Genomic DNA, 26,409 nt, shown 5'->3' with positions numbered 1-26,409 from the left:
GTACAACTTCATCAGCACTAGTATTCGTCGTCGTATTCGTCGTCGTATTCGTCCTCGTAGTCATCATACCTTCTTGTGATGATTGGGGGAACTTTTCAGTGTCTCGACGATTGGCAACCTTGCCCCCCGAGGCCGCGTCAGTTAGTTTCCCCGGCGCGGGCTAGGTGAACGGCCTCTGTTGACGTCCGCGTAGCTCTGAGGGAAGTCACGGGGACGCGCAGGTGATGGAGATCACCAGCGACGCGGTGAAGTTTTTTGGGCAGGCGATAGTTGATCGGCCTCGTGGGCATGACGGTCTTCGGAGCGAAAAGAAGCGGGACGAGAAAAGTTCCCAAACCCGGAATCGCCATGACGGCAGTAGCGGGCAATGTGACCGGGTTCTTCGCAGCGGAAGCAAATAGGTCGACGGTCGGCCATGCGCCATAAGTCAGTTCGGCGAACTGGTGGTCGTCTCGTAGAATCCCGTTGCCACCAAGGTACGGCAGCGGGTCGTTGCTGGAAGGTCGGCGTCACAAATGTCGGTGCAGGGCGACGGACCACATCAGCGTAGCTCACTGGATGTGGCTCAGGGCTTGGCGCGCCGCGGGTGGTGTAATGGCTTGCCTCAACTTCTGGCGGACGATTTCGGCAACAGATGCGACCGGCGGTTGGACAAGGGGAACGGAGAGGGCCCGAAGTTCCTCATGCAGTATTTCCCTAATCATTTGTCGCAGGGAACTTTCGCATACAGCAGTGTTCTGAGCTGCAGCACTTACTGCCGTGTGGTTCTGCAGGCGGTCAAAGTGTTCGCGTCGTTGTTGCAGTGCGCGCTCGATGACAGTCACCTCTCTTATGAATTCATCTACTGTGGTAGGTGGATTTCGTACGAGGCTCGCAAACACTTGTTCTTTAACGCCCTGCATTAGGTGACGCACTTTCTTCGCCTCGGGCATGTCAGGGTCAGCTCGTCGGAACAGACGGATCATACCCTCTGCGTACATGGCGGCTGTTTCATTGGGTTTTTGCACGCGGGCCTGAATCACTTGCTGTGCGCGATCCCGTCGGTCCGAGTTCAAAAATGTAGCGAGGAGCTTTCGACGGAAGTCTTCCCAAGATTGGAATGTAGTCTCGCGGTTCTCATACCACGTGCGAGCGCTATCTTCTAGTGCGAAATATGCACGGCTAAGTTTGTGCTGTTCGCTCCAGTGGTTGGATGCAGCGACCCGTTCAAACTGTTCGAGCCAGTCCTCGACATCCTCGTACTCTTCCCCACGGAAAACTTCAGGAACGTGAGGAATTTCAAGAGTCACCTGCGAGGGAAGAGTGGTCTGCGATGGCGGGATAACCGTGGATGTCGTAGGAGCTGCCATGCTGGAAAGAGGTGGAACAGGTGTGGACTCGGGACTTAGGCCTAGTAGGCGCCGACTGAATCGGTGCACTGGAGTCGTGACGAGGGGCTGAGTCTCTGGACTAGGTGAACGGGTTCGAGAAAGACTGTCCTGCATCAGGTTGTAGGCTCCAGCACCTCCACCAGTGTCCAGACGTCAAAACAGAGGTCTTGCCGCAGAGATTGAGACACCAGAAGCAGGTTGGTTCTTTTAATAGAACGCGCAAGAGAATTCTTCTTTTTCATCTATTTCCTTGTACTTCATGGCACATGCACAACTGCCATTGCCTTTCTTTTTGACAAGCACATGACAATATAACCCCCTGCCGCCTTGGTGCCTAAAGGAGAGTAGCATCATATGCGGGGATGTATGGTTTCAGATGGCACACGTGAACGAGGTCAGTGGCGGGTGCGGGCGACGACGACTGACTGTCCAACAGAGCAATCTCATATGTGACTTCAGTAAGCTGGAGTAAAACCTTGTAAGGCCCCGAGTAGCGAGATAGGAGCTTCGAAGAGAGGCCGACGTGGTGGCATGGTGTCCAGAGGAGGATCAATAAACCTGGAGAGTAGGAAATTACTCAGTGATGGCTATCATAGCAGGCCTTCTAACAGAGCTGCCAGCCCAGAAGATGTTCCTATGTGATTTGGCGGGCCGCTTGAGCCCAAGCAGTGGCATCCCGGGCGTACTCTGTTACCTTTTGCGTAGTTTATGGGAGAAGAGTCTCGAAGAGTAATGCTAGATGGCGGCCGAACACTAAATAGGAGGGGGAGAAGCCAGCAGTGTCATGGCGTGACGAATTGTATGCAAATGTCACATAAGGCAAAGTACTATCCCAATCAAGGTAATCTTTGAAAACGTACATGGAGAGAATTGTTGTAAAGGTTCGATTTAGGCGCTCGGTAAGACCATTTGTTTGTGGGTGGTACGTCTTAGTGAGCTTGTGATGTGTCGAACATGAGCGAAGGATGTCACTTACTACTTTTGAAAGAAATGAGCGACCACGATCGGTCAGCTGCTGTCGAGCTGCGCCATGGTGAAGAATTATGTCATGAAGCAAGAAGTCCGCAACGTCAATTGCACAGCTTGTCGGTAGGGCTCGTGTAATAGCGTACCTTGTGGCGTAGTAAGTGGCTACAGCTATCCACTTGTTTCCAGTAAGAGAAGTAGGAAATGGTCCTACGAGATCAAGACCTACGCGGTAGAAGGGGACAGTGGATATCTCTATTGGTGGGAGTGGACCAGCTGGTGGCAAGGTGGAATAATTGGAGAGCTGGCAGGGCTCACAAGCAGCAACGTATCGGCATACAGAACGTTAAAGGCCTGGCCAGAAGAATCTACACTGCACGCAATCGTACGTGCACGTGACCCCGAGATGTCCAGCGGTTGGGGCGTCGTGAAGCTGTTTGAGATAAGCGGAACGAAGTGTCGCAGGAACTACGAGTAGTAGCTCTGGTCCCTCGGTGCTGATGCTGCGTCGGTAAAGAATGCCATCGCGTAGAATGAACAAGTGTAGCGACGGGTCTACGTGGGGCAAACGTAGACTCTGCATGATAGACCGCAAGTGGACATCGCTGAGCTGTTCCTTGCGTATGTCGGTGAAAGCAGACATGGTGAAGACACAAGGGTCCGAATCGTGTGCTGAAATGTCGGGTGGGTCCACGGGGTAACGGGATAGACAGACGGAATCCTGGTGCATTAGGCCAAATTTGTATGCTACGTCAAGGCTGTATTTTTTGGAGTTTTAAGGCCCAACGGCCAAGTCGTCCAGTTTGATCTTTAAGGGACGACAGCTATCACAAGGTACGGTGATCCATAATTACCGAAAAGGTGCAGCCAAACAAGTATGGTCAAAATTTTTCGTGTCTGCAGACTAGTGCGAGGCACTCACGCTCTGTGATGGAAAACTTGCTCTCCGAAGGAGAAAGGAGGCGACTGGCATGAGCGATGACGCGATCCTGTCCTCGTTGCTACTGGGCGAGAACAGCACCGATTCCATGTCCGCTGGCATCAGTACGAACTTCAGTATGGACTGGCAGGTCAAAATGTGCCAAGATGGGTGGGGAAGTAAGTAATGTTGTAAGGGAGCTGAAGGCAGTGCTATGGTCAGTACCTCAATAAAAAGGTATGTCCTTCTTCAGTAGTACCGTAAGTGGTCGGGTAATGTCAGCGAAATTCTTCGCAAAACGTCGAAAGCAAGAACACAGGCCGATAAAACTGCGTACATCTTTTGCGGAACGTGGTACTGGAAAATCTTTGAAAACTCGAATTTTGTCAAGATTAAGTTGCACGCCTCGTGCACTGACAAGGTGGCCCAGCACAGTGATTGCCTGACGGCCAAAGCGACATTTAAAAGACTTGAGCTGAAGTCTTGCTGTCCGCAAAACCTCAACAACAGCCGATAGGCAGTTAAGGTGGCTTTCAAACGTAGGTGAAAATACGATGACGTCATCAAGATAGCACAGGCACGTGGATCATTTGTATCCACGCAGAAGAGAGTCCATCATCCTTTCAAATGTAGCTGGGGCATTACACAATCCGAATGGCATAACCATGAACTGGAAAAGTCCATCCGGTGTAATGAATGCGGTTTTCTCACAGTCTCATTGATTGACAGAAATCTGCCAGTATCCTGATCGTAAATCGATAGATGAAAAGTAGGTAGACCCATGTTGGCAGTCGAGAGCATCGTCAATCCGCGGCAGTGCATACACGTCCTTACGTGTTACTCTGTTTAAGTGACGGTAGTCTACGCAGAAGCACCATCTGCCATCCTTCTTCTTGACTAGCACGACCGGCGATGCCCATGGACTGCAGGAAGGTTTGATGACTTCTTTTGTGAGCATTTTTTCAACTTCGTGCTGGATAACTTTTCACTCAACATTAGACATGCGATAAGGACGTCGTCGAATGGGGCTGGCACCTCCAGTGTTAATCCTATTAGTTACGAAAGATGTCTGACCCAAAGGGCGGTTATCAAAATCAAAGATGTCACGGTAGGATTTCAGCAGGTGCCGGATATCAGCTGTCTGTGCTGAAAGAAGGTCAGGGGCAATCATCTTGTCGATGGTGGCATCCGCTGCGCTCTTGGAGAAGGTGAATGGAGCAGAGGACGAAGAAGCTTCGGCAACGAACGCCGAAGTGGCAGTATCTATAAAAAAAAATTTGCTAAAGTCATACTATCTGGGATAACTTGAGCGCACCAGCTGAAGTTAAGGATCGAAAGAGATGCTGTATTTCCCGTGACTGTCTAAATTGTGTGAGGCACGGCAACATTTTTGGCCAGCAGAACATCAGCAATAGGTCTCAACATGTAGGCACCGTCAGGAACAGGAAGGACAGATCTCAGGTTCACGTAGGTAACGGCTTGATGTGCTAGGCGAATGTGATCTACAGAACAAAGACGTGGTTGAGCTGGTGTTGGGTCGTCATGGTAACACGGTAAATCAGGTTGAGGCATGCCGGTTCCACAATCAATAAGGGCAGAGTGAGCGGATAAAAAGTCCATGCCGAGGATAAGTTCATGGGAACATTTCTCGAGCACAGCAAATAGCGCTGTCGTGGAGCGATCGGCAACACTTATATGCGCGGAGCATATACCAAGCACGTGAAACGTGCTACCGTCGGCCACCTGGATGAGTGGTACAGTGGGTGGCGTTAAAACTTTCCCAAGGCAGCAACGAAGTTCTGAAATCATCACTGATATGTGAGCCTCTGTGTCCACAAGTGCAACAACGGGTGTGTCGTCTACTTCAATGTCAATAAAGTTGCGTCGAGTCGGCAGCATGGTCTGAGGATTTGGCAGGCAAGTGGTCGATGCAGCATCACCTCGGGGAGCTGCATCATCTAGTTTTCCCGCGGCAGGTGGTCAGTCGGCGACGTTGGTAGGCGAAATTGGGGCGAGCAAGACGACGGGCGACGGGATAGTGGTGAACGAAACTGGTGAGCATGGGGAGATGGAGAATGACGAAGGTATGGCGGCATAGAAGTAACGTCTTCACTGGTGGCCTGAGGTGATTCTCGGTAAGGTTGAAAGCGTCTATGATTCCTCTCTGGGCAATGGGTGTACCCATAGGATGCCTGATGTCAATACCACCGAGTGTTGCGATGGTGGGCCACAAGCCCAGTACGGTGGCAATTGAAACAAATCGGACGATCGTCAGCAGTCCTCCACGCGGCTGGATTGCGAGGGCGCACTGGAAGGTTTTGGCTTTGGGCATATGAAACAGAGGGTCGATGACAATTGATAGACTGAGAGGGAGCTGTAGTGCACTCGGAGGTCAGTCCAGAATGGGAAAGCTCTTGTCGCACAATGGCATGTACCAGTGGCACCATTTTAAGGCTAGAGTCGCAGGCATGGGAGCACGTGAACGCAAGAGACAAAGCTTCAAGTTCACGTCTGATGATCTTGGTCACATGCTCTGCAGTTAACGGCGTCTGTAGTGCAGGCCCGTCTTTGCACGACAAGGTTGCTGCTGTGTTTGGTAGTCGAGTGAAATGGTGGGCGATACGTCGAATTTTTGCGGCCTCAAAATGCTGGAACTCCTTGATGATGGCATCGACCCTGTTGCAGTCTTTGCATATGAGAAGGTTGAACGCATCATCTGTAATGCCTTTCAATATGTGTGCTACTTTCTCGGTTTCTTCCATACCATTTTCTGCTTTTCGGCAAAGGGCGAGCACGTCCTATATGTAAGTCATGTAGGACTCTACTGATGTTTGTGCATGAAATGCCAACTCCTTCTTGGCCGCTGCCTTTCTACCCACAGACTTACCGAAAAGGGCGTGCATCTTTTCCTTGCACACATCCCAGCTTCTGATTTCATCTTTGTGGTTCTTGAACCACACTTTTGTTGTTACTTTCAAGTAGAACAGGATGTTGGCCAACATAAGAGTTTGATCCCAGTGGTAATTCTTACTCGTACGTTCGTACAACGGCAACCATTCTTCAATGTGAACATCATCAGTGCCACAGAACGTGCCAGGATATTTTAGCTGCGGAAGGACAACAGTCGCTGTTGTAGTTGCCTTGGCGGGAGTGGGTTCCTGGTTTGCCATGGTGAAAAAATCCAAACGTCAGCCACTGTGGAGCTCCGTTATATCGTGTTGTACCCCGCACAACCACCAAATATAACGTGGGTGAGAGAATGAATGAAATAAATATATTTACAAAATTTACAGGGAGAGTCAGAGACAGCTGCAGCCGAGATGGAGGTACAACAGCAAGAGCAACACGAGTGCGATCGCATTTATCGTCTTCGTCGTCTACCTGATGCTCTCTTGTTGCCGATGTCGTGTAACAATATGATTATGAGAGAAGTCGTGGTGGAGGGCTTCGAAAATTTGGACCACCTGTGTTCTTTAACGTGCACACAAATCTGAGCACACGGGCCAACAACATTTCCGCCTCCATCGGAAATACAGCCGCCGCAGCCGGGATTCGATCCCGTGACCTGCGGGTCAGCAGCCGAGTACCTTAGCCACTAAACCACCGCGGCGGGGTGTCAGGCCTGCGCGGAAGGCGCAGTGCAGTCACAGCGAAAGCTAGAGGAGCGGACTTTCAGAGCCTTTTCTAAACACTCATTGAGTGACTGCTACAAGTACACTTGCTTGATGCCTACTATGGCATTAATAATAAAAATGTAGGGTAGTAGGCCGTTATTCTCTATGCTATTTTTTGTCATTCTTCTGAGAAGCGTGGTATCCGCTAAACTATTGCAAGGAATCTGCCAATTGTCCGTGAAGTGGCTGACGACGAGGAATTATGGCTGTGGAGGGTATGCGCCACAGTTAATAGGAATACAAGCTTTTGTAATGGGTTGGAGCCTTGTACAGCCCACTCAGTATGCTAATCGCATTTTGGGATGACTAATTGTTCTTTCGCTGTTTCAAAATGCTTTATAAGTCGTATTAACGTGACATCAAGTCTGCCTAAGGCAAGTTTGCCAACAAGTCTCAAGCACCAGTGTGGCTCAGTGATAGAATGCTCGGTTGGTACCCAGCGAATTTAAGTTCTAGCCCCACTGTGTCATTGGTACTAGACTTTTTTTTTCTAATTTCATGCGTTGTGGTTATGGATAACGGCGGCTGCGGTGGACAACTGCGGCGCCGCGCGTGACTCGAGTTTTGATCCTGTAACAGCTTTTGCTCTAAAACCTTGGCACAGTGGCTGAGGTCATCACCCTGTGCCAGAGCTACGAGGAGCTCTGCGGCAGCGTTCGATGACCCGTCGCTCCCCATCATACGCTGCAATGCTTGCTGGCTTGGAGGCCAGCTGTGAACAGGTGGCGTTGCTGGCAGACCTCAAGTCTTTCACACATGAGGAAATCGCGCGCCAGTTCTCTCTTGTGTCTTTTGCCTGCCCGCTAGCTGTTCAGCACCTTGTCACCCACAGAACAGAACATGAGTGTCTATGATAGATATCAGTTTTTTTTGTTTGTGCATTTAATTGGTTTTGTGCTTGTGCTGATGACTCCATCTTTTGAATGATTGACTTGCCTTCTGAGTGCTTCTAGAAAGTCACGCATAGAGCGGTGGTATTGTGGTAGTCGCACTCGTTGTGGCTTCTGAAATTTTCTACGCGTTCTTCTGACGTGTGAACAGAGAGGGGACCAAGCTTGCACCAAGACCTTGGCGAGTCCCCTTGCCTGAGCTTCATTTTTCAAAACAAAGCACCCATGTCATGCTTTCTCTTGATATTTGAAATATACCAGCAGCCAGAAAAATATTTTTTGCCAGTGAGGTTCGCGCTTACTAACTGAGGGAAAGCCGTAGGTGGCGCCTGTTTTTCATGTGATTAGCAAATGTTGTTTAGTTTCGTTGTGCTGCAATCCTGGCGTCTTGGCCCGTTAAACACGTAAGGACCAATATCGTTGTTAGGTATTGCGGTTATCCTGCATGCCTCATGCTCTGATCGGCTTTCAGGAGTTTCTTCAGCACACGAGTCACATTCAGGAAGTGCAGAACTACAGCTTGGAACCGTTTCTTTGGCTGCTGTAGCTTTTCAGCCAGTTGTCGTGTGTGCACTGGGAGCAGCGTTGCCTTTCGAGAAATAATCATCAAGCGTTACCTTGTTTCAGCACGGCTATTGAGTCTCATAGAGGGGCATTGATTGGCACAGAATACAAACTATACAGCCATACGTGTAGGCAGCGTGCAGGTAACGTACTCAGCAGTGACACTGAATGCGAGGAACGAAAACTTTACTGACGATACATGTCGGCTGTAATATGCCCGAGGAGGGGTTGAGGCTGCCATCCAGGATCCGGCGAAGGACGACTCTTGCGACGCGTCTCACGAACAAGTAGAAGATGCGTTGAATTTACATATTTGCAAGAGAAGTACATTGCAGCGAGAGCGTACTGACGCGCCTTTCCATCACAAGGGCCCAGAGCGCACTCAAGACGAGCGGGCAAGCGAAGTCCAGAGAAAGAGCCCCGACCGCACACGCGACGCACTTTTTATACCCGTCCGTGCACGCGCTAGACGCTGACTGCGTACAGCAGGCCTGCCGATGCGCGTTCCTCGCAGCGCGCCAAAAGATTTCCCGCGTTCCTGTGGAACGCGGACAGCGTATGGCAGGTACGCCGATGAGCGTCCCTTGCATGCCGGTTCCTTGTATTGCCGGTTATGACAGCTGGTAAAGTTCCGCTTTAAATGCTAGCACTCATTTCTCCCCTGGCGAAAAGGTTCGCGGGCATCCATTTCCTCCCATTTCTTTCAGGTGCCGGTAAGGTCGCACTCACCCAGTATCTTACTCTGCTCGCGAAATGTCTCGCTCTTGTGATTGCGCCCCTACGGATTGCTGGTACTTTCTGTAGCATTGTGACCCCACACCACAAACTTGAATTAACGCGAAGGAGTTGATGCCAGCAGTGAAATTCCAGCGACTCGCAACAGAATTCCCGAAACGAACAACAGCCAGGCATGAATGGGGCACAGTATAGCGTGAGTAAACTCGCGTTGCATGCGCTGGCAGTTGTCGGAGTTCACACATTCTGAGAAATTTATTATGATGTACTATGCTCTGAACGAGACTGGAGTTTATTCCTTCATCACTAAACTGTTCACTCGAGATTTAGTGCGGTACAAGGCTGCTCTTGTTCGCAGCCGGGTAAGTGCTGCAGACATGAATGCGCATACTAGTAGTTAGAACAGTGTATACATGGTATATCGCATGGCATATAGACGCTGCACGGTGAAATATTTTGTATAGTTGGGAATCTGTTGACGCAGTAGAAAATGATGACCGCTACACGGTAGCGAACAACGGAAGACTCTTTGCCGCAGCGCTATTCTTTCTGAGAGCAGAGTGACAAATGCTACGAAAAAAATGAAAAATTATCGAAAACATGACACGTTTTTGCGTATATTTTCACGGGGTCCTTACATGGACAAAGGGAGCAGACTGTAATTACAAGATGAAACTGTTTATGTGGCTTATGTAAACTGAAGGTCAGATTACAGCAATGCCCACTGGCACTGCATAATAGCAACCAACAGAGCGTCGGCCGTCGATCAATTGACAAACAGTGACGTGTGTAGGCATTTATACACTTGACATCGAATATTCTAACGTTATCGGAAGCGGTGACATAGGTTCTAGAATAATCTGTAATGTTCATGAAGTTGGCGAAATCTTAACGAAATGATCTACTGCAGTTCTGAAGCTTCTCAAGCACTGTAGGCATGGTTTTCGCTGAGAATTACTGACAGTGAAATAAGGCAATAACAAAGCTTATTGAAGAGGGAATGTGGCTGTATTCAGGATTTCTAGTACATATCAGCAGCGAAAAACCTGTTTCAATGTGAGTAGGTATAGTATGGTTCTAGGTGCATTTTTTGGCTGAGACACATTTCTCAACAATGATTACCTTGCCCTCGCAGATTACACGATAACGCCTCTATGATTGAAATACTTCATTGCTATCAAGAGTCACGGTGCAACTGTAATGTCAACCAAGTTTGCGTGAAGGCCTGCTCGAAAAATGACACGCGTGAAATCGTGTTGCCAACGTGCGGCATAATTTACAAAAAAGTACTTATTGCGTATCGCAAGCATGCGTGAATGCGCGCAGTGAACTAAAAGATGTTGACTAAAAACTATCACTGCGTCGGGGCTGCTTGGCATAAGGAGCTGAACATAAAAATTGTTCTCATAGCCATGCATACACTCTCATTCCTCACTGTAAGCGGTATGACCCTGACCTGCCCGACGAGGACTAGGCCATCTTAACGATGTCTTTTCCAATCGGGTTGGTCGTCGTGATGTTGAGATTTCGAAGACTAGTCCATCCAATCATGCGACGAGGAACCGTTGCTCCAAACGACCACTGCATTTGTCATTTACTGTATTTTAATGCAATTACTTTACCTTTGCTTACTCTTTTCACAATAATATGCATGGGGAGGGGGAAAGTCTTATGACTTTGGTATACATGTGCACAATCTGCTCAAAATACTGCCGATAGTCATGTCAAAGCTAATGCCCCCCCTCCTCTGAAAAACATTTCTGGCCACGCCTCTGCGCCCACAGTGGAGGTGGTGACAGAGAACAAGGCACTGATCACCAAGTTTGCTGATCAAGATTGTGGAGGACACGACCTCGGCACTGGAGATAGACACAGCAGCTGCTACGACGAAAGTTTGCCAAATGTCTCGCGCCTGACCAGACCACCCACAAGCCGCAGTGCTTGGCAATGCTGCCTCTGAGCGCGGCACTGCTGGATCACATGAAGGTGCAAGATATTCTCGTACCTGACATGTCCATCTCTCAGCGAAGGCAACTACAAGTGTTGGGGCATATGCAGCTGTCCCCTACCTCGAGCCTCAAAACTGTGAACGCCAGTTACTCGGTAACGCTTATCCACTTAGCTATGACGATTGTTATAGTGGGAGAGCAGAACGACAATGAAGGGACAAGAGAAGTCTAGCATTCCTCTTCTCTTGTCCCTTCGTCGTCGTTCTGCTCTCGCACTATAACAATCCTCGTGTCATACCAACTAGCCCAAACCGCCATGCTTTCAAGTTCCACTTAGCTTGTGCGGGGGAGAACATCGAGGAGATTTGGTCTATAACTTGCACAGCTAAGAGAAGAGGCATGCAAGCAGAGAACATACAGTCTCTTTGCGGCCACCCCACATTAGTGCTATCGTCTTTCTGTCGATGCGATTCTATCACAGCACTTCCAGAAATATGAACAGAGAAGCGATCTCATCTACATAGCCAATGCCGACCGTAGGAAACATACGCACTCCAGCATACCAGTCGCAGCTGCACCAACACCTGCAAAGAATACCGATGAGCAGTCAGAACCCCCAAAGACATTTTCCATATTTATGGCTCTTCTCTGTCCAGGGCCTGAGGACCTGCCACTAGCAACGCGGCTGCGTGGCTCAAACTGTCCCGCACGCAACAGCCATATGTGGAACACAATCTTTACCCCAAAATCTGCCCTCACACTCACATACACACATATGAAACGTGTAAGTGTAGTTTCAGCAAAAACGAAGCACCTGTTTCTCCTTTTTCCTAAGTGACCACAGAAGGGGCTAGATCGGGGGCTCTCTCTGCCGGAGTCCACCTTTCGCTACAAGTAATTGCCTGCCACCTTCAAGGGCGCGTCGCATAAGCCGCCCTATCCCCCTCTTCTTTCCTCCTCTCCTCTTACTTCCTTTTTTGTACTATTTTGAATTTTAGTTGTTTTTTTTGCATTGTGCTGTCTCGTTTATTTATGTTTCGCCCAATGCCCCGCCGCGGTGGTCTAGTGGCTAAGGTACTCGGCTGCTGACCCGCAGGTCGCGGGTTCGAATCCCGGCTGTGGCGGCTGCATTTCCGATGGAGGCGGAAATGTTGTAGGCCCGTGTGCTCAGATTTGGGTGCACGTTAAAGAACCCCAGGTGGTCAAAATTTCCGGAGCCCTCCACTGCAGCGTCTCTCATAATCATATGGTGGTTTTGGGACGTTAAACCCTACAAATCAATCATGTTTCGCCCAAGTATGCGACAGGTGCGCCACTCTAAACGGGGCCTCTCTCACCCTTCTCTCTTTTGCTTACTCCAGCGAATAAGAAGAGGAAAACTGTTTGGCACAGCATATGTCAGTGCTGAAAAACATCACTAAATTATCGCTCTTTTTCTCGTTTCTTTTTTGAATCACCATGACGATGTGGGATGCTCACATAGCGTCGCTTGACCTTGTTCGCAAACCCTGACAAAGACCCGTCCACCGATATATATATATATATATATATATATATATATATATATATATATATATATATATATATATATATATATATATATATATATATATATATATATATATATATATATATATATATATATACCTACCCGCGGCATCATAAATTCGCTGACGGTGTATGCATACAGTAGAGCCCGCTTATAAAGAACTTGAACGTGATGCGGCATCCATTCGCTGTATCCCAAAGTTCGTAGTAAATGAAACACAGCTTTAAAAAAAGTTGTGAGCGATAACACAAAATTTTTATGCCCCCCAAAATACGGGATGCACGTGTTTCGAATAGCAAAAGGGATAAGAGCGGTCTCCAGTTTATTTATAACGGCAGGGTGCTCGTTCGTCGAGGCTTGTGGCATAAGCTGCATGAGGCACTGGCTCCAAAGTTTTGTTCTCGCAATTTGATTCCTCCAAATCGCTCTCGCCACATACTTCATTCCTAATGCCCCAATCTGTGCACGGCTCCGCAGTGTCGGCATTATCATCGGTTGTAATTACACCATCACAACAGATGTCCCACCCACTCTCCCAGGTCGGAGTCGACGACGTGCTACCACAAACCGCCGCTGCACTTCGGAAGCTTCAGGCTCGGAATCGGGCCCGACGTCGACGAAGTCGGCCTCACGAAAACAGTTTCGCGCCCACGAATATTCACCATCTCCACAGCTAAATACCGAGACGCTCGAAGCAGCAAGTTGGCTGCCAGCTGGTCAACAGCTATGAGCAAGCCCTCCGCAACCCGGCACCTAACACGCGGATTACGCTCAAGCCAAGTGATCACACTTTCGACGTTTTGTTGAGCGGCACGAAAAAGCGTGCTAGTCCTCCCGTCGGCCATCATGACCACACAAGCACACCAAGAGCGAGTAAGACGCGCACACGCGACACACATGCCAGAGCGCGTGGAACAGCTCTGGGCCTGTTTCCAGTCAGAAAACGAAACTAATTCGAGCCAGCATGGCCGAAGTGGTGGAGACGGGCGAAGGGATTGTTATCAAGAGAGGTGAGCAGACTTGCGAGAGAAGGGCAAGGAGTTGCGATAAAGAGAGGGGAGGATGCGGCGGGAGGGTGACCTCGAAAATGAAAACACACGAGAAGGATGGAGGCAGGTTGGCTAGCTTGCTTGAAAGGTACGCGAAACTCGCACGTAGAAAAACTTGGAAAGAGTGCATGGCCGCCTTAATCGGTGCGCGCAGCGGTGTTCAAAGAATCGGCGGCCGTGGTCGAAAAATTGTTTCATTGCGCCGGCGAGTTTGCGCGTCCTCACAAACTTCGATACTTCGCGATTCGTTCCACGCAAATTAACAGCCATTTTCGCGCTTCCGCACGTGCGCGGAAGTTGAGTGTGAAGTGAGCGAGAACAAGTCCTAAACACAAAACTAGTCGCAAATTATCAGAGTCGGTGGGGTAGCGTAACCGCGTGCACTAGACGCAGACTATCGGATACAGTCGGTGGCCGACGATGTTGGCAAATGGTCTGATCACTCTAGGCCAGCGACGCCAACGACAGTACCAGCGATCAAAAACAGCGTAGATGGCCGACCGGTCTTCGAAAGATCGGTGGCAGTGTGAAAACACGGGCCTCGTCTGTCGATGCGGGGTGCTCAGAGTAGCTGGGGGACAAAGGACGGAGGGGTGCGTAACAAAAAGTGGTCGGGGAGAGCGGAAACTAGAGGGGCGCGGAGGCAGGGTCTGCGTTTAACAATAAGAATGTATGGGCACTTCGCCGATGCCTGATCGGTGGTCGAAATCGGTTTCCCAGGAAGCCGGCAGACCGCTGACTCCATTCGCTGTAACCGATCAGCGGCGCTTGGGGAGGTTCGTTGTAAGTGCGATTTTGTGCCATTGAACCAATGTATATTTTCACGGTCACGCAGATATTGTTCATTTTAAGCGAAAGTTGGTTTTAAGTGGGGCCTTTATATGTGGGTTCGAGTGTAGTTGCTAGCGCAAAAAAACACCAGGCCTGCGCAGTAGGTGCAGCACAGTCACAGCGAAAGCTAGAAGAGCGGCCTTTCAGAACCTTTTCAAAACACTTATTGGGTAACTACTGCAAGCAAACTTGCTTGGTACTGTTATGCCAGCGAGTCCTCGTCAAACGTCCGTGCCTCTGAAAAAGGCAATCTGGGTCAAGGCCAGCCCGCAGTCCGCCCGGACGCGAACATCTCAACGGCGTGAACACGCGCGGCGCCTCTCTGGCCCACGTGCATTGAGTCAGCTGCGCACGTGACAGCGAGCCGGCGTCCTCGTGTCTGGTGGTCTGACGCGTGGCGCGGCGACGCCATTGGAGGAATCTGCCCTGACGACCAGCGGCGCTTCTGATTGGACATTTTGGTTGGACCCGGTGTAAATAAAAGAAGCCCTGCGGCGCGTCGCGATCGGAGGTCCTAGGAGAGGAGTCCCCGTGTCGGAGTGCCGACATGTGTGTGAGTCAGCGGTCTTAGGCGAAAGGCTGACCTATGTGTTAGAGAGGAGAGCTCGGCTCTTCGAGTCTCTGTCGGCCCCAGTGCCGAAATTGTAACGCCTCTGTAAATATGCTGTACATAAACCTTGTTTAACTCACCGTCGTCTCGTCCGCTCGTCTTATCAGCTCTGCGCAGAAGCAGTCGCGAGCTGATAAACATACGCTACCAAACGGCTGGTGACCTTCCCGGCGGAGTTGAAAGCAGTGGCGCCTTCGCTTCGAGGCCGTGTTGGCGTCGCCGTCTTTCGCAACAGAGGTGGCTTCGGCGGGATCGGTCCGTCGTTCGCAACAGTACCCACTGAGGCATAATAATAAACTTTCGGGTAGTAGGCCGGCATTTGTTATGCTATTTTTGTCATTCTTCTGAGAAGCATGGTATCCGCTAAACACTTGCAAGGAATTTTGTGCCAATTGTCCATGCAGTGGCTGACAACGAGGAATTATGGCTGTGGTAGGTATGCACCACAGTTAATAGCTTTTGTAATGGGTTGGAGCATTGGACGGCCCACTCGTTCTGCTAATCACATTGTATGACAACTGGTTGTTATTTCGCTGTTTTAAAACGTTTTATAAGTCGAAATAATGCGATTGCTTTCCCAACATCAAGCCTGCCTAAGGCAAGTTTGACAACAAGTCGCAAGCACCGGTGTGGCTCAGTGGTAGAATACTGGGCTGGCACCCAGTGGACCCAGGTTAAAGCTCCACTGTGCCATTAGTGCAAGGTTTTTTTCTAATTTTGCGCGATGTGGTTACAGACACCGGTGGCAGTGGACAACATGCAACTGCGCGTGAAACAAAAAGTGATCTCATAACAGCTTTCGCTGTAAAAGAAAAGAAAAAGCCAAATGCGTGCTCAAGTCAGCGCTGTTTCTTTCCAGGGGGACAGCGGTGGCCCACTGGTGTGCCGGCTGAACCGCTCCAAGTGGTCGCTGGCGGGCATGACCAGCCAGGGCACCTCGGTGACCATGACCAGTGCCCTGTGCGGAATGGGGGCCGGGACCGTCTGGAGCGGCGTCATACCCAACCGCAGGTGGATCGACCTGGCGCTGAGCAGGCTCTGAGAAGAATAAACAACTTGTGTGCTTTCTTTTTTTTATTTTACATTTATTTCAAAAAACTTGCATACATATAGTTGCCTAGTGGATCGTCGTAAAACCTGACAAAGTGCAGATCCCACGCGTACAAACCTCAATACCTGTCAAAACGCGCGTATTCCATATGGCTTTTGTGCCTTCTCCAATTTAAATTAAAAAAAAAGTGCAGAAATGCCCAAAAAATTGCTTGGAGAGAAATGCCGATTAGAAAAGAAAAACAAAATAAACGGAGAGTAAATTAAGAGGAGCAGGAAAGGTTGGTGGGGTGTAAAGTAATGTTGCTTACAAATGGATAGTAAGTGTGGTGTACAAGGAGGCGGGGAACAGGAGGTGATGCAGTTCTGATTATTGATGTGTATAAAATGTGATAGATAAAAGTGGTTGATCTGTGAACAGCATCAGAGTGAGCCCTAGCTCAGGGTGGCAGCCAGGGGGAACCCTGACCGGCAGTGTGTGGCGAACTGATGGTATACACTCTGTTGCGACCGGGGCACTTCGTCGGGACCCACAGATATCGAAGGGTCAGGGTGAAGAGGAATCGAGGAGCTGGGGTTGGGAACTAAAACACTTATTTACAGTATTTACGTGTTATAGGCAGCATGATACATGACAAAAAGAAAAAAGCACAATCGAGCGTCTCTGTGCTCACATTTTTATACCCTAAGTCTTCCCAAGATTCCCTGTGAGGGAAGACAAGTGAGTCAAGGACTCTCCAATGGGATCGTTGTCTATCACGGTGCCCGCAAGCCATTGTCTTTCACTGTGCTCACGATGAGGCAAACTCACAAGCCCCTCCCATGAAAGGGGGAAAGGCATGCCCGGTTTAAATAGAGTCTCAAGAAATCTCTAGATCAACCTCAATCAGATTTCTCAAGTGACAGAACAAAGAAGACAGAAAAACAAAGAAAAAATACTCAAAAATGTGTCAGCCGACTTCAAACAGGTGACTTCATTAAGTTGCAAATGTGTATCCTGTACATTATATTCTACTCACGATGACATATTGAATCAGAACTCGTTAAACACCCAAGTCTTGTCTTCTTTAATGTGGTGCATTGCTAAAGATTAGCATTTGAATATCTGAAACGCAGTGTTGAGAATTGAGACTGCACCTTTGATGACTGTCTCGGAACTTGTCACGTATGTGGGACTTGGAGTCGACAAGCACGCAAGCTAAAATTAGACATGCTTGTGTATGGTCGGTTGGATAAATAGGTGAAAAACTTTAGTGTGGTTGTTGTGACTGGGGGACTTCGTCGGGACTCGGAGCCATCCAAGGGTCAAGGCGAAGACGATTTGGGGAAACAGAGCTAAACCCCAACCTTTATTTGCAGTATTTACATGGTTAGGTAGCGTGATACATGACAGAAAGGAAAAGCACACCTGTGCATCTCTGCGCTTGCGCTTTATACCCTCTGTTTTTGCAAGATTCTCTGCGTGGGAAGACACTAAAGTCCAGGACCCTCCAATGGGATCGCCGTCTTTTGCTGCGCTTGCGAAGAGGCAGTCACAACCCCTCCCAGGAAAAGGGGAACTATACGCACTGATCGTTTTACAGGGAGGGGGCAGTACACACAAGAAGCACGGCACAGCTGGCACAAGGAGTTGACTTTGAACACATGCGCAGAGTCGATCTCTCCGGTTTCGGCAAGGTTCAAGGATAACTTATTGAAGAGGCCTTATTGCCAGGTAGTCCGTGGTGCGCAGGAAAAGAACACTCAAAAGGCACTCCGGTTCCTCCAGCACTTGGTTCATTGTCAAATGCATTCCGTCGACTCCAACATCGCACAGTTAACCATGGTTTTTCTAGGCAGCCCAGACAATAAAACAGCCCTTTCCAGGTAATCCGTCAGCCGTGCGGGCCCAGAGTGCTTGAGGCGAGCCGACGAACCTAAATGATTCGCAGTGCTGTCGCTTTCTGGACCCTCAGAAAGCACGACAAAGTCAAAATCCTTTCACGCGTCCAGTGAGGCCAAGACACGGGGGCTAATCACAAGAGCTCGTCCACCGCCGGAAAAAGGACTCGTAGATGGGCAGCCAACGCTGCACCTTGATGAGGCCTGGTGGAAAAGAAGGTCTGGAATAGCTGCAGTCCAGGTTTTCTCTCATGCCCCAGTGAGGTCAGCAAGTCCGTCAGTGGTGCTCTTTGTTGAAGGCGTTCCCGCAGGTCGAAGGCTGAGACTAACATTAGTGATCAAATCCGCTCAGTACCCAAGTAAGGCTGCGCACAACTCCTCTCGAGATATGCCAAGCTACTGAACTTTTTGCTGAAAGGTTATACCTGAACCAGTTATAGGCAGAGTAGCTGCCACCCTATAACGTTGATGGAACGGCACTAAAAACAATATGTCAATGCCTTTAGCGTTTTGAAGAAGCTTGCCTGAATTTTTATCTCATCCAAGACGTAAGTCACCTAGCTTCGAGGCAAATGGCGAGTGAGAAGATCGGAAAACTCAACTGAAAAAATATCCCTTTCTCAAAGCTTGGCCTCGGCAGACTAAGGGTAAAGGCGTACAATGCAGTAATAGTTCAAAACAACACAAAAATTAAAAAAATATGGAAATACACAATAAAGTGTGAAAAAAACAAAACGAACAAAGAAGAACCTTCGCATGAATTCTGAAGAGGCTCACAAGTATAATCCTTGCTTCATCGCGCTCTCTCATGATACCGATAAAACGAATTCTGTAATGTGCGGTTCATTCCATTAATTAAAACGGCCTCTTAATTGCACAGCAGCGCCACGCTCGACTACTGCTAGGCGCGGTTCATTCCGTTAATTAAAACAGCCAGCGTCGCTCGTTCACGAAATGCACCGCGGATGGCACCAAATTCTCACGAAGAAGCCACAAGTACAGAAAAAACTTTTGCAGTCAAATTTAGCGGCAATTTGGCAACACTGACCCTTCCAGTCTAGCAACCACTTATGCAACGCCAAAAGGAACCTTGCCCCGAAGCAATCTACTTATGCGTTCGCCTAGGACGTCTCCCAACGCACCCATTTCAGACAAGCTCTGGGGGATGCGCAGTCAAGGCAACAAAGCTTGACGGAGGGACAAAGGGCTAACCTGTCTGGCACACTCAGTGGCAGTGACCCTCGTTCTGGGGCACCCGAATGACACACAGGCATACCGACATCTTCGCTTCCTAATTGTACGCCTCCTGGTCAAGCGGTCACCCTTAGGGTCAAACCTCATAAGCGCGAAAATGCACGCGACAGCGACGAGCGACGCTATGAGCGACGAAACAGGGCGTTCGCGTGCTCGTTTTCGCGCGATCGCTTGGTTCTCCAGAATTGGAAACCGTCGCTCATCGCCCGGAAGTGCTGGGCTCAAGCAGCCAATAGCGAAAAACCGGAAAAGACAGAGACTACATAGGTGCACGTGACCCTGCCCGAGTCACGTATGCGCAACAAGAAATAACGCAATGTTTATTACGCATGTGCATATAAAAAAGTGCTGCAAGGCAATAATAAACACTTTCCGTTTGATTACACAACAATATATCTTATTTTTAAATTGCATACCGCTCGCTACGCGGTTTTCTTGGTGCGAGTAGACGGCCTCATGCCAGCAACAGTGGAATTCGCTCACCGAAGCCGTCGCGTGAATGAGGTTTGCCTGCGCTAGCGACTGATCGCGCGAAGCCGATCTACGTCGCATCGCTTGTCGCTGTCGCGTGCATTTTCGCGCTTATGAGATTTGGCCTTTATGCCAAGGTGGGGGACATTACCGCATTTACTCGCATAATAGGCGCACTTTTTTTTCAGAAAATCCGGCTCGAAGTTAGGGGTGCGCCAATTACGCGGGGTAAAACTTTCGAAAATTTTTTCAACTCGGTTCTCACGCTTTAAATCTGCACACTTGTCAAGTAAAAGGCGACTTTATCGTTTACCAGTTAATTCAGCATAAAACAAACGTACCTACGTACCTTTTAATGAACAAGCGAGAGCCGTCAACTGCACATACACACGTAAAATTTATTTACACAAAAGTCGTAGCTGTTCCTCCTTTTCCCTATTCGGAGTCCGAGTCGGAGATCACACATTCATCCTCGCCGAGCGGGGATTCGTTTTCGGTGTCCGAATCATCCGCACCCCACAACATGTCATCCTCACTCGCATCCAGTGCGTTCGAGATACCCGTCTTCTTGAAGCTTTTCCTGACGACTTCGTCGGAGATCGTTCCAGCGCGTACTGCACTGCCTTCAGTTTAAACCCAGCCGTGTAGCTCGCGTACTTCCCCATGGTGGAACCAAAGTTCAATACACGACCACAACATACGCACACCTCTTGCAAAATGGCGTTTCTTTCTTTTTCTCTGATGGTGGTGATGGCGATCGAGCCCCCGGCGTTGTACACGTGACCTCCAAAAAGCGCGGCGATGTGGGGGGTATCAGTAATTGGTGGAACAGCCGTTCTTTTTTTCGCTCATGGACGTTTTTTTTTTCAAGTTTTATTTCGACAAACACGTTGGTTAGGTCGTTGCACTTCGAATTTTTTTTATTTGCTCGTCGATTTGCCTTCTTTTTTTCTTCAGGGTACGGGGACCACGTTCCAACTGTACCGCTGGGGGGTAGAATCGTTTCTAATCACGGCCAACTTCGGGGTGCGCCTATTATGCACGGAATCAAAAAAAAAATCGAATTTTCCGCGACCAAACTAGGGGTGCGCCTATTATGCGAGTGCGCCGATTATGCGAGTAAATACGGTATTTCATTACTCTCACCTATGCGCCACTTCGCATAGCTTCCACATCGGCGGCTCAATTTCTTTGAAACGCTTTCCTTCATGCCGCATTTCCCGCCCAATCTCAATGAAACCCTCGACCTCGGTGTTCCAGCTCGCTTTTGCGTGATCGCTGGCCTGAAGTTCAATCGTATCTCCTTGGGCCCTTTCCCTATCTGTGTCCTAGCATTGTGCGTAATGAGCTGAGAGCCCAAAACGCGGTGTTTGCGTTTAGCTCCCTCAGCCTGATCGTGGCAACTTTGACCTGTCGCTCTCACTTTACGTTTTCACCGGAGCCTTTTCCTTTCGAGGCGGCAAGGAATACTCTCTTCCTCGGCACTAGCACTCACAAGCACACTGCTTTTCACCTCTTCCAACAATCCCGGTGGCTAAACTAGCTTATCCTCTGCATTCGAAGGTGTCTGTGTGTCTGACACAAGGGTGCATTCTACACTTTCTAAGCTAGCCGGTTCGCCTTCTACGTGTCGGGATTTATCTTTGTTGTGGATAGCCCCTTTTCTAGCGCCTTCGCATTCGGCCTCCTGCTCCTTTCGATGAGCTCCCTTATTTTGCGTTATGCGAAGCGCCTCTTTTCTTCGCGCTATCTGAAGAGCCTCATCGTCTAGACTTTGCACAGTCTATGTGCCCCTCCTTCCTGCTTTCTGCTCCCCGATTATCAGGAGTAGACTCACAAGCCTTCGGAGGAGCCAAAGCTTTCGCCGAACCGTCACCAAAACAACGGCCCTTGAAATGCTTATCCGAGTCCTTCAACAGAGGGAGATTATGCTTTGGCAGGTTTTGTGACACGACAGCTTCATTTGCGGGCAGTCCGAAGGTTCCTCACTCCCTACGTGGGCCGACAGTAAAGGCACACTTCTCTCTTCCATTCCCATTTCTTAAGACTCTGATGTCTCGTTACCCACGCATTCATCGTGTTCAGCCACCGGATCATTAGCTCTTTCTATTACCGGAATTTCGTGGCTGTCCACCAAAGAAAGAACACTCTTATGCACTAGGCAGCCGATCACAATGTGACCAGGCTCTTGGCAACGGTGGTATACGACAGGTTTTTTTTTTTTTTAGCCTTCCGCGCCTTCTTTCTCTCTTTTGCTTTGCGAAGAGCCTCAGCTTCTATTGCCATTTAGGGAACCTTATCCAGTGCTGCATGAAAGCACTTTGCGACATGCCTCGCTTTCTAACTCCTGCCGTCTTCTCGATTCGCGTACTCTTTCAGACTCCTGTCTTATTGCCTCAAGCTCTCGTTCTATCGCTTGAATCACCTATGCTCTCTCTCTAATTACTTTTCTCTCTCTTGCTAGACTGTAAGAATTCAATTATCATAGTGCTCGATATCCTTATATTTGCTTTCAATGATCATTTCACGGATTTCAGATTCAAGCATATCATTACCTACGTCTATGTCGAGCTCCCAACACAACTCCTACAGACTATCCCTTGTCAATATTGTTAAGTCCATGGTGACCTCATTCTTAGGCTAAGCTCTGTCAAACTACACAACACTTACCTGCGTTTCATCGAATAACCTCCCTCAGCTCCACGATCTCCTCATCACCTCTGCCGCTTGCCTCTATTGCCTCGATGACTACTGCCTTCATTAGGTATTTTCCACAATCAATCTCTGATTTTCCGCGTATCACGTCCAGGTCTCATCCGCGCCACTTCTCCAAGCCTGGCTGCTACTCTTATGCCGACAAGTTTCTCAAGAAATAGTGTTGAAATAAGGTTCTTGTAAACAGGCTTCTAACACCGGACCCTTGTTACCAGAAAGAACTAAATACATTAAGCCTGGCAACTATCAAGGAGAAAAGGTAGTGCACTCACCAAGCCGGAGTCGAATTCCTGTGGAGATCATCTCACCGCTGCCATCCACTGTTGTAACTGGGGGACTTCGTAGAGACCCACATGCATCAAAGAATGATGACAAAGACAGAGGAGCCGGGACTGGACACTGAAACGTTTATTTACAGTATTTACATGGTTAGGTAGTGTGACACATGACAAAAAGGAAAAGCACAACCGAGCATTTCTGCACTTGCGTTTTATACCCTCCGTCTTCCCAAGATTTCCAGCGAGGGAAGACAATTGAGTCCAGGACCCTGCAATGGCATCATCGCTTTCCACGGCGCTCATGAGTCATTGTCTTTCGCTCTTCTCATGAACCAACGTCTTTTACCACGTTTATGAAGAGGCAATGTCACAAACCCCTCCCAGGAAAGGGGAAAGGCACGCCCAGTTCATCATACAGGGAGGGGGAAGTACACACAACACTTCAGGAGACCAGTACGGCACATCTGGCACGGTGCATTGACCTGGAACCCCCACGTGCCGAGTCGACCAACCGGTTGGCTAGGTTCAAAGGTGACTCATCAATGAGGCATTGCTGCCGGTCTTTATAGGCAGCCCAGACAGCAAAACAGCCCTTTCCAGGTAATCCGTCGGTCGTGCGGGACCATAGGGCTTGAGGCGAGCTGACGGACCAAAATAATTCGCTCTGCTGTCGCTTTCTGGACGCACAGGAAGCGCGGCAATGTCAACAATTTTTCCGCGCGTCCACGTGGGGCCAGTACACGGGGGTTGATCACAACAACTCGTCCATCACAGTAGTGAGAAAAGAGAGCCAGTTGGAGATGCAAGTATAGCATTCATCATCATCAGCCTGACTACGTCCAGTGCAGGACAAAGGCCTCTCCCATTTTCTGCCTGTTAACCCGGTTCTGTGCTTGCTGCTGCCAATATATACCCGCAAACTTCTTAATCTCATCTGCCCACCTAACCTTCTGTCTCCCCCTAACCCGCTTGCCTTCTCTGGGAATCCAGTTAGTTACCCTTAACGACCAGCGGTTATCCTGTCTACGCGCTACATGCCCGGCCCATGTCCATTTCTTCTTCTTGATTTCAGCTATGATATCCTCAACGCCAGTTTGTTCCCTAATCCACTCTGCTCTCTTCTTGTATTTTAAGGTTACACCTACCATTTTTCTTTCCATTGCTCGCTGCATCATCCTCAATTTAAGCTGAGCCCTCTTTGTAAGTCCCCAGGTTTCTGTTCCGTAGCTAAGTACCGGCATGATACAGCTGTTATATACCTTTCTCTTGAGGGATAGTGGCAATCTACCTGTCATAATTTGAGAGTGCTTGCCAAATGTGCTCCACCCCATTCTTATTCTTCTAGTTACTTCAATATCGTGGTTCGGCTCCGCGGTTATTACCTGCCCTAAGTAGACATAGTCTTTTACAACTTGTAGTGAACTATTACCTATCTCGAAGCACTTCTCTTTTCCGAGGTTGTTGTACATTACTTTCGTTTACTGCAGATTCATTTTAAGACCTACCTTTCTGCTCTCGGGGCTTTTGCTATTGGGGCTTAGCTGACAAAAGAGAATTGAGAGTGGGGCTCTTAATTCACAGAAACATAGCTGGCAACATAGAGGAATACTATAGCATTAATGAAAGGGTGGTAGGTATTGTAATTAAACTGAATAAGAGATAGAAGATGAAGGTGGTACAGGCATACGCGCCTACATCCAGCCATGATGACGCTTCAGTTGAAAGCTTCTATGAAGACGTCGAATCGGCAATGAGTAAGGTAAAAACACAGTATACAATACTGATGGGAGACTTTAATGCAAAGGTAGGGAAGAAGCAGGCTGGAGACCAGGCAGTAGGAGATTATGGCATCGGTACTAGAAACGCCAGAGGAGAGCTACTAGTAGAATTCGCAGAACGCAATAATTTACGGATTTTGAATACCTTCTACCGAAAACGAGGAAACCGCAAGTGGACATGGAGGAGCCCTAATGGCAAAAATAAGAACGAAATAGACTTTATAATGAGTGCACACCCAGGCATCGTGCAGGATGTGGAAGTGGTTGGCAAGGTGTGATGCAGTGACCATAGAATGGTACGGTCTCGAATTCGCCTAGACTTGAGAAAGGAACGACAGAAACTGATACGCAAGAAGCCAATCAATGAACTAGCACTGAGAGGGAAAGTACAGGAATTCAGAGTCTCGCTTCAGAACAGGTACTCGGCTCTTAGTGAGAAAACCAACCTTAGCGTAGATACAATGAATGATAATCTGACGAGTATCATTACGGAGTGTGCAGTGGAAGTTGGAGGCAGGGTAGTTAGACAGGACACTGGCAAACTTTCCCAGGAAACAAAGAATCTCATTAAGAAGTGCCAAATCATGAAAGTCTCAAGTACAACAGACAAAATAGAACTGGCAGAGCTTTCGAAGTTGATTAATAGGCATAAGGTATCCGACGTAAGAAGGTATAACATGAAGGGAATTGAACACGCTCTGAAAAACGGAGGAAGCGTCAAAGCAGTGAAGAGGAAAGTTGGGATAGGCTAAAATCAGACGTACGCACTAAGGGACAAAGAAGGCAAAATAACTACCAATATGGATAGGATAGGTAAAATAGCAGAGGAGTTTTTCAAAGATCTGTACAGTAGCCGGGACAACCACGACTTTAATACTATAAGAACTAGCAGTAACCCAGATGACACCCCACCGGTAATGATAGAAGAAGTCAGAAAAGCTTTGGGGAGCATGCAAAGAGGCAAAGCTGCTGGTGAGGATCAGGTAACATCAGATCTGCTGAAAGATGGAGGTCAGATTGTGTTAGAAAAACTAGCCACCCTGTTTACGAGGTGTCTCTTGACGGGAAGAGTACCAGAGTCTATGAAGAACACTAACATCATCTTAATACATAAGAAAGGAGATGACAAGGACTTGAAGAATTATAGGCCGATCAGCTTGCTCTCTCTAGTATACAAGCTATTTACAAAGGTAATTGCTAACAGAGTAAAGAAAACATTAGAATTCAATCAACCAAAGGAACAAGCAGGATTTCGAACAGGCTACTCAACAATCGACCACATTCATACTATCAATCAGGTAATAGAAAAATGCTCAGAATATAACCAACCACTATACATAGCCTTCATAGATTACGAGAAGGCGTTTGATTCATTAGAAATATCAGCCGTCATGCAGACACTGTGGAATCAGGGCGTCGATGAAATATATATAAACATCCTGGAAGAAATCTACAGGGGATCAACTGCTACCATAGTGCTTCATAAAGAAAGCAACAGAATACCAATCAAGAAGGGTGTAAGGCAGGGGGACACAATCTCCCTAATGCTATTTACCGCGTGCTTACAGGAGGTTTTCAGAAGCCTAGATAGGGAACAGTTAGGGATAAGAGTTAATGGGGAGTACCTTAGTAACCTGCGCTTTGCCGATGACATTGCATTGCTGAGTAACTCAGGGGGCGAATTAAAAATATAGCATTGGAAGAAAGCAAAAAAAGGTCGTAGGAGGTTGGAAGGAGAAAAAGGTTGCGAGCTGATTAGTGAGAAGGTCAAGGCACGAATTAGTTGGGTGGCAAGAGAAATGCTGTGACAGGGGTTTTGATGCTTGTGTGCGGAGGAAACCACACCTTGGTCGGCGAATGCACACCATGAATAAAG

General features: G+C 48.6%; 1 protein-coding gene across 3 annotated transcripts in view; it reads left to right on the top strand.

Annotated features, from left to right (window-relative positions):
• Positions 1-16,174, top strand: part of LOC119180620 (chymotrypsinogen A-like) — a 174,184-nt gene extending 158,010 nt beyond the window's left edge. For all 3 annotated transcript variants that reach the window (XM_075874857.1, XM_075874856.1, XM_075874855.1), the window contains exon 11: positions 15,966-16,174. In XM_075874857.1, the coding sequence (XP_075730972.1) occupies positions 15,966-16,148 (183 nt within the window). In that variant the 3' untranslated portion in view covers positions 16,149-16,174. The remainder of the gene's footprint in view (positions 1-15,965) is intronic.
• Positions 16,175-26,409: the final 10,235 nt, after the last annotated feature.

The sequence above is a fragment of the Rhipicephalus microplus genome, chromosome 10 (assembly GCF_043290135.1).
Source record: "Rhipicephalus microplus isolate Deutch F79 chromosome 10, USDA_Rmic, whole genome shotgun sequence".
NCBI classification, from domain to species: Eukaryota; Metazoa; Arthropoda; class Arachnida; order Ixodida; family Ixodidae; genus Rhipicephalus; species Rhipicephalus microplus.
The sequence above is the reverse complement of the archived record's forward strand: the minus strand, read 5'-3'. Positions and strand labels throughout refer to the sequence as shown.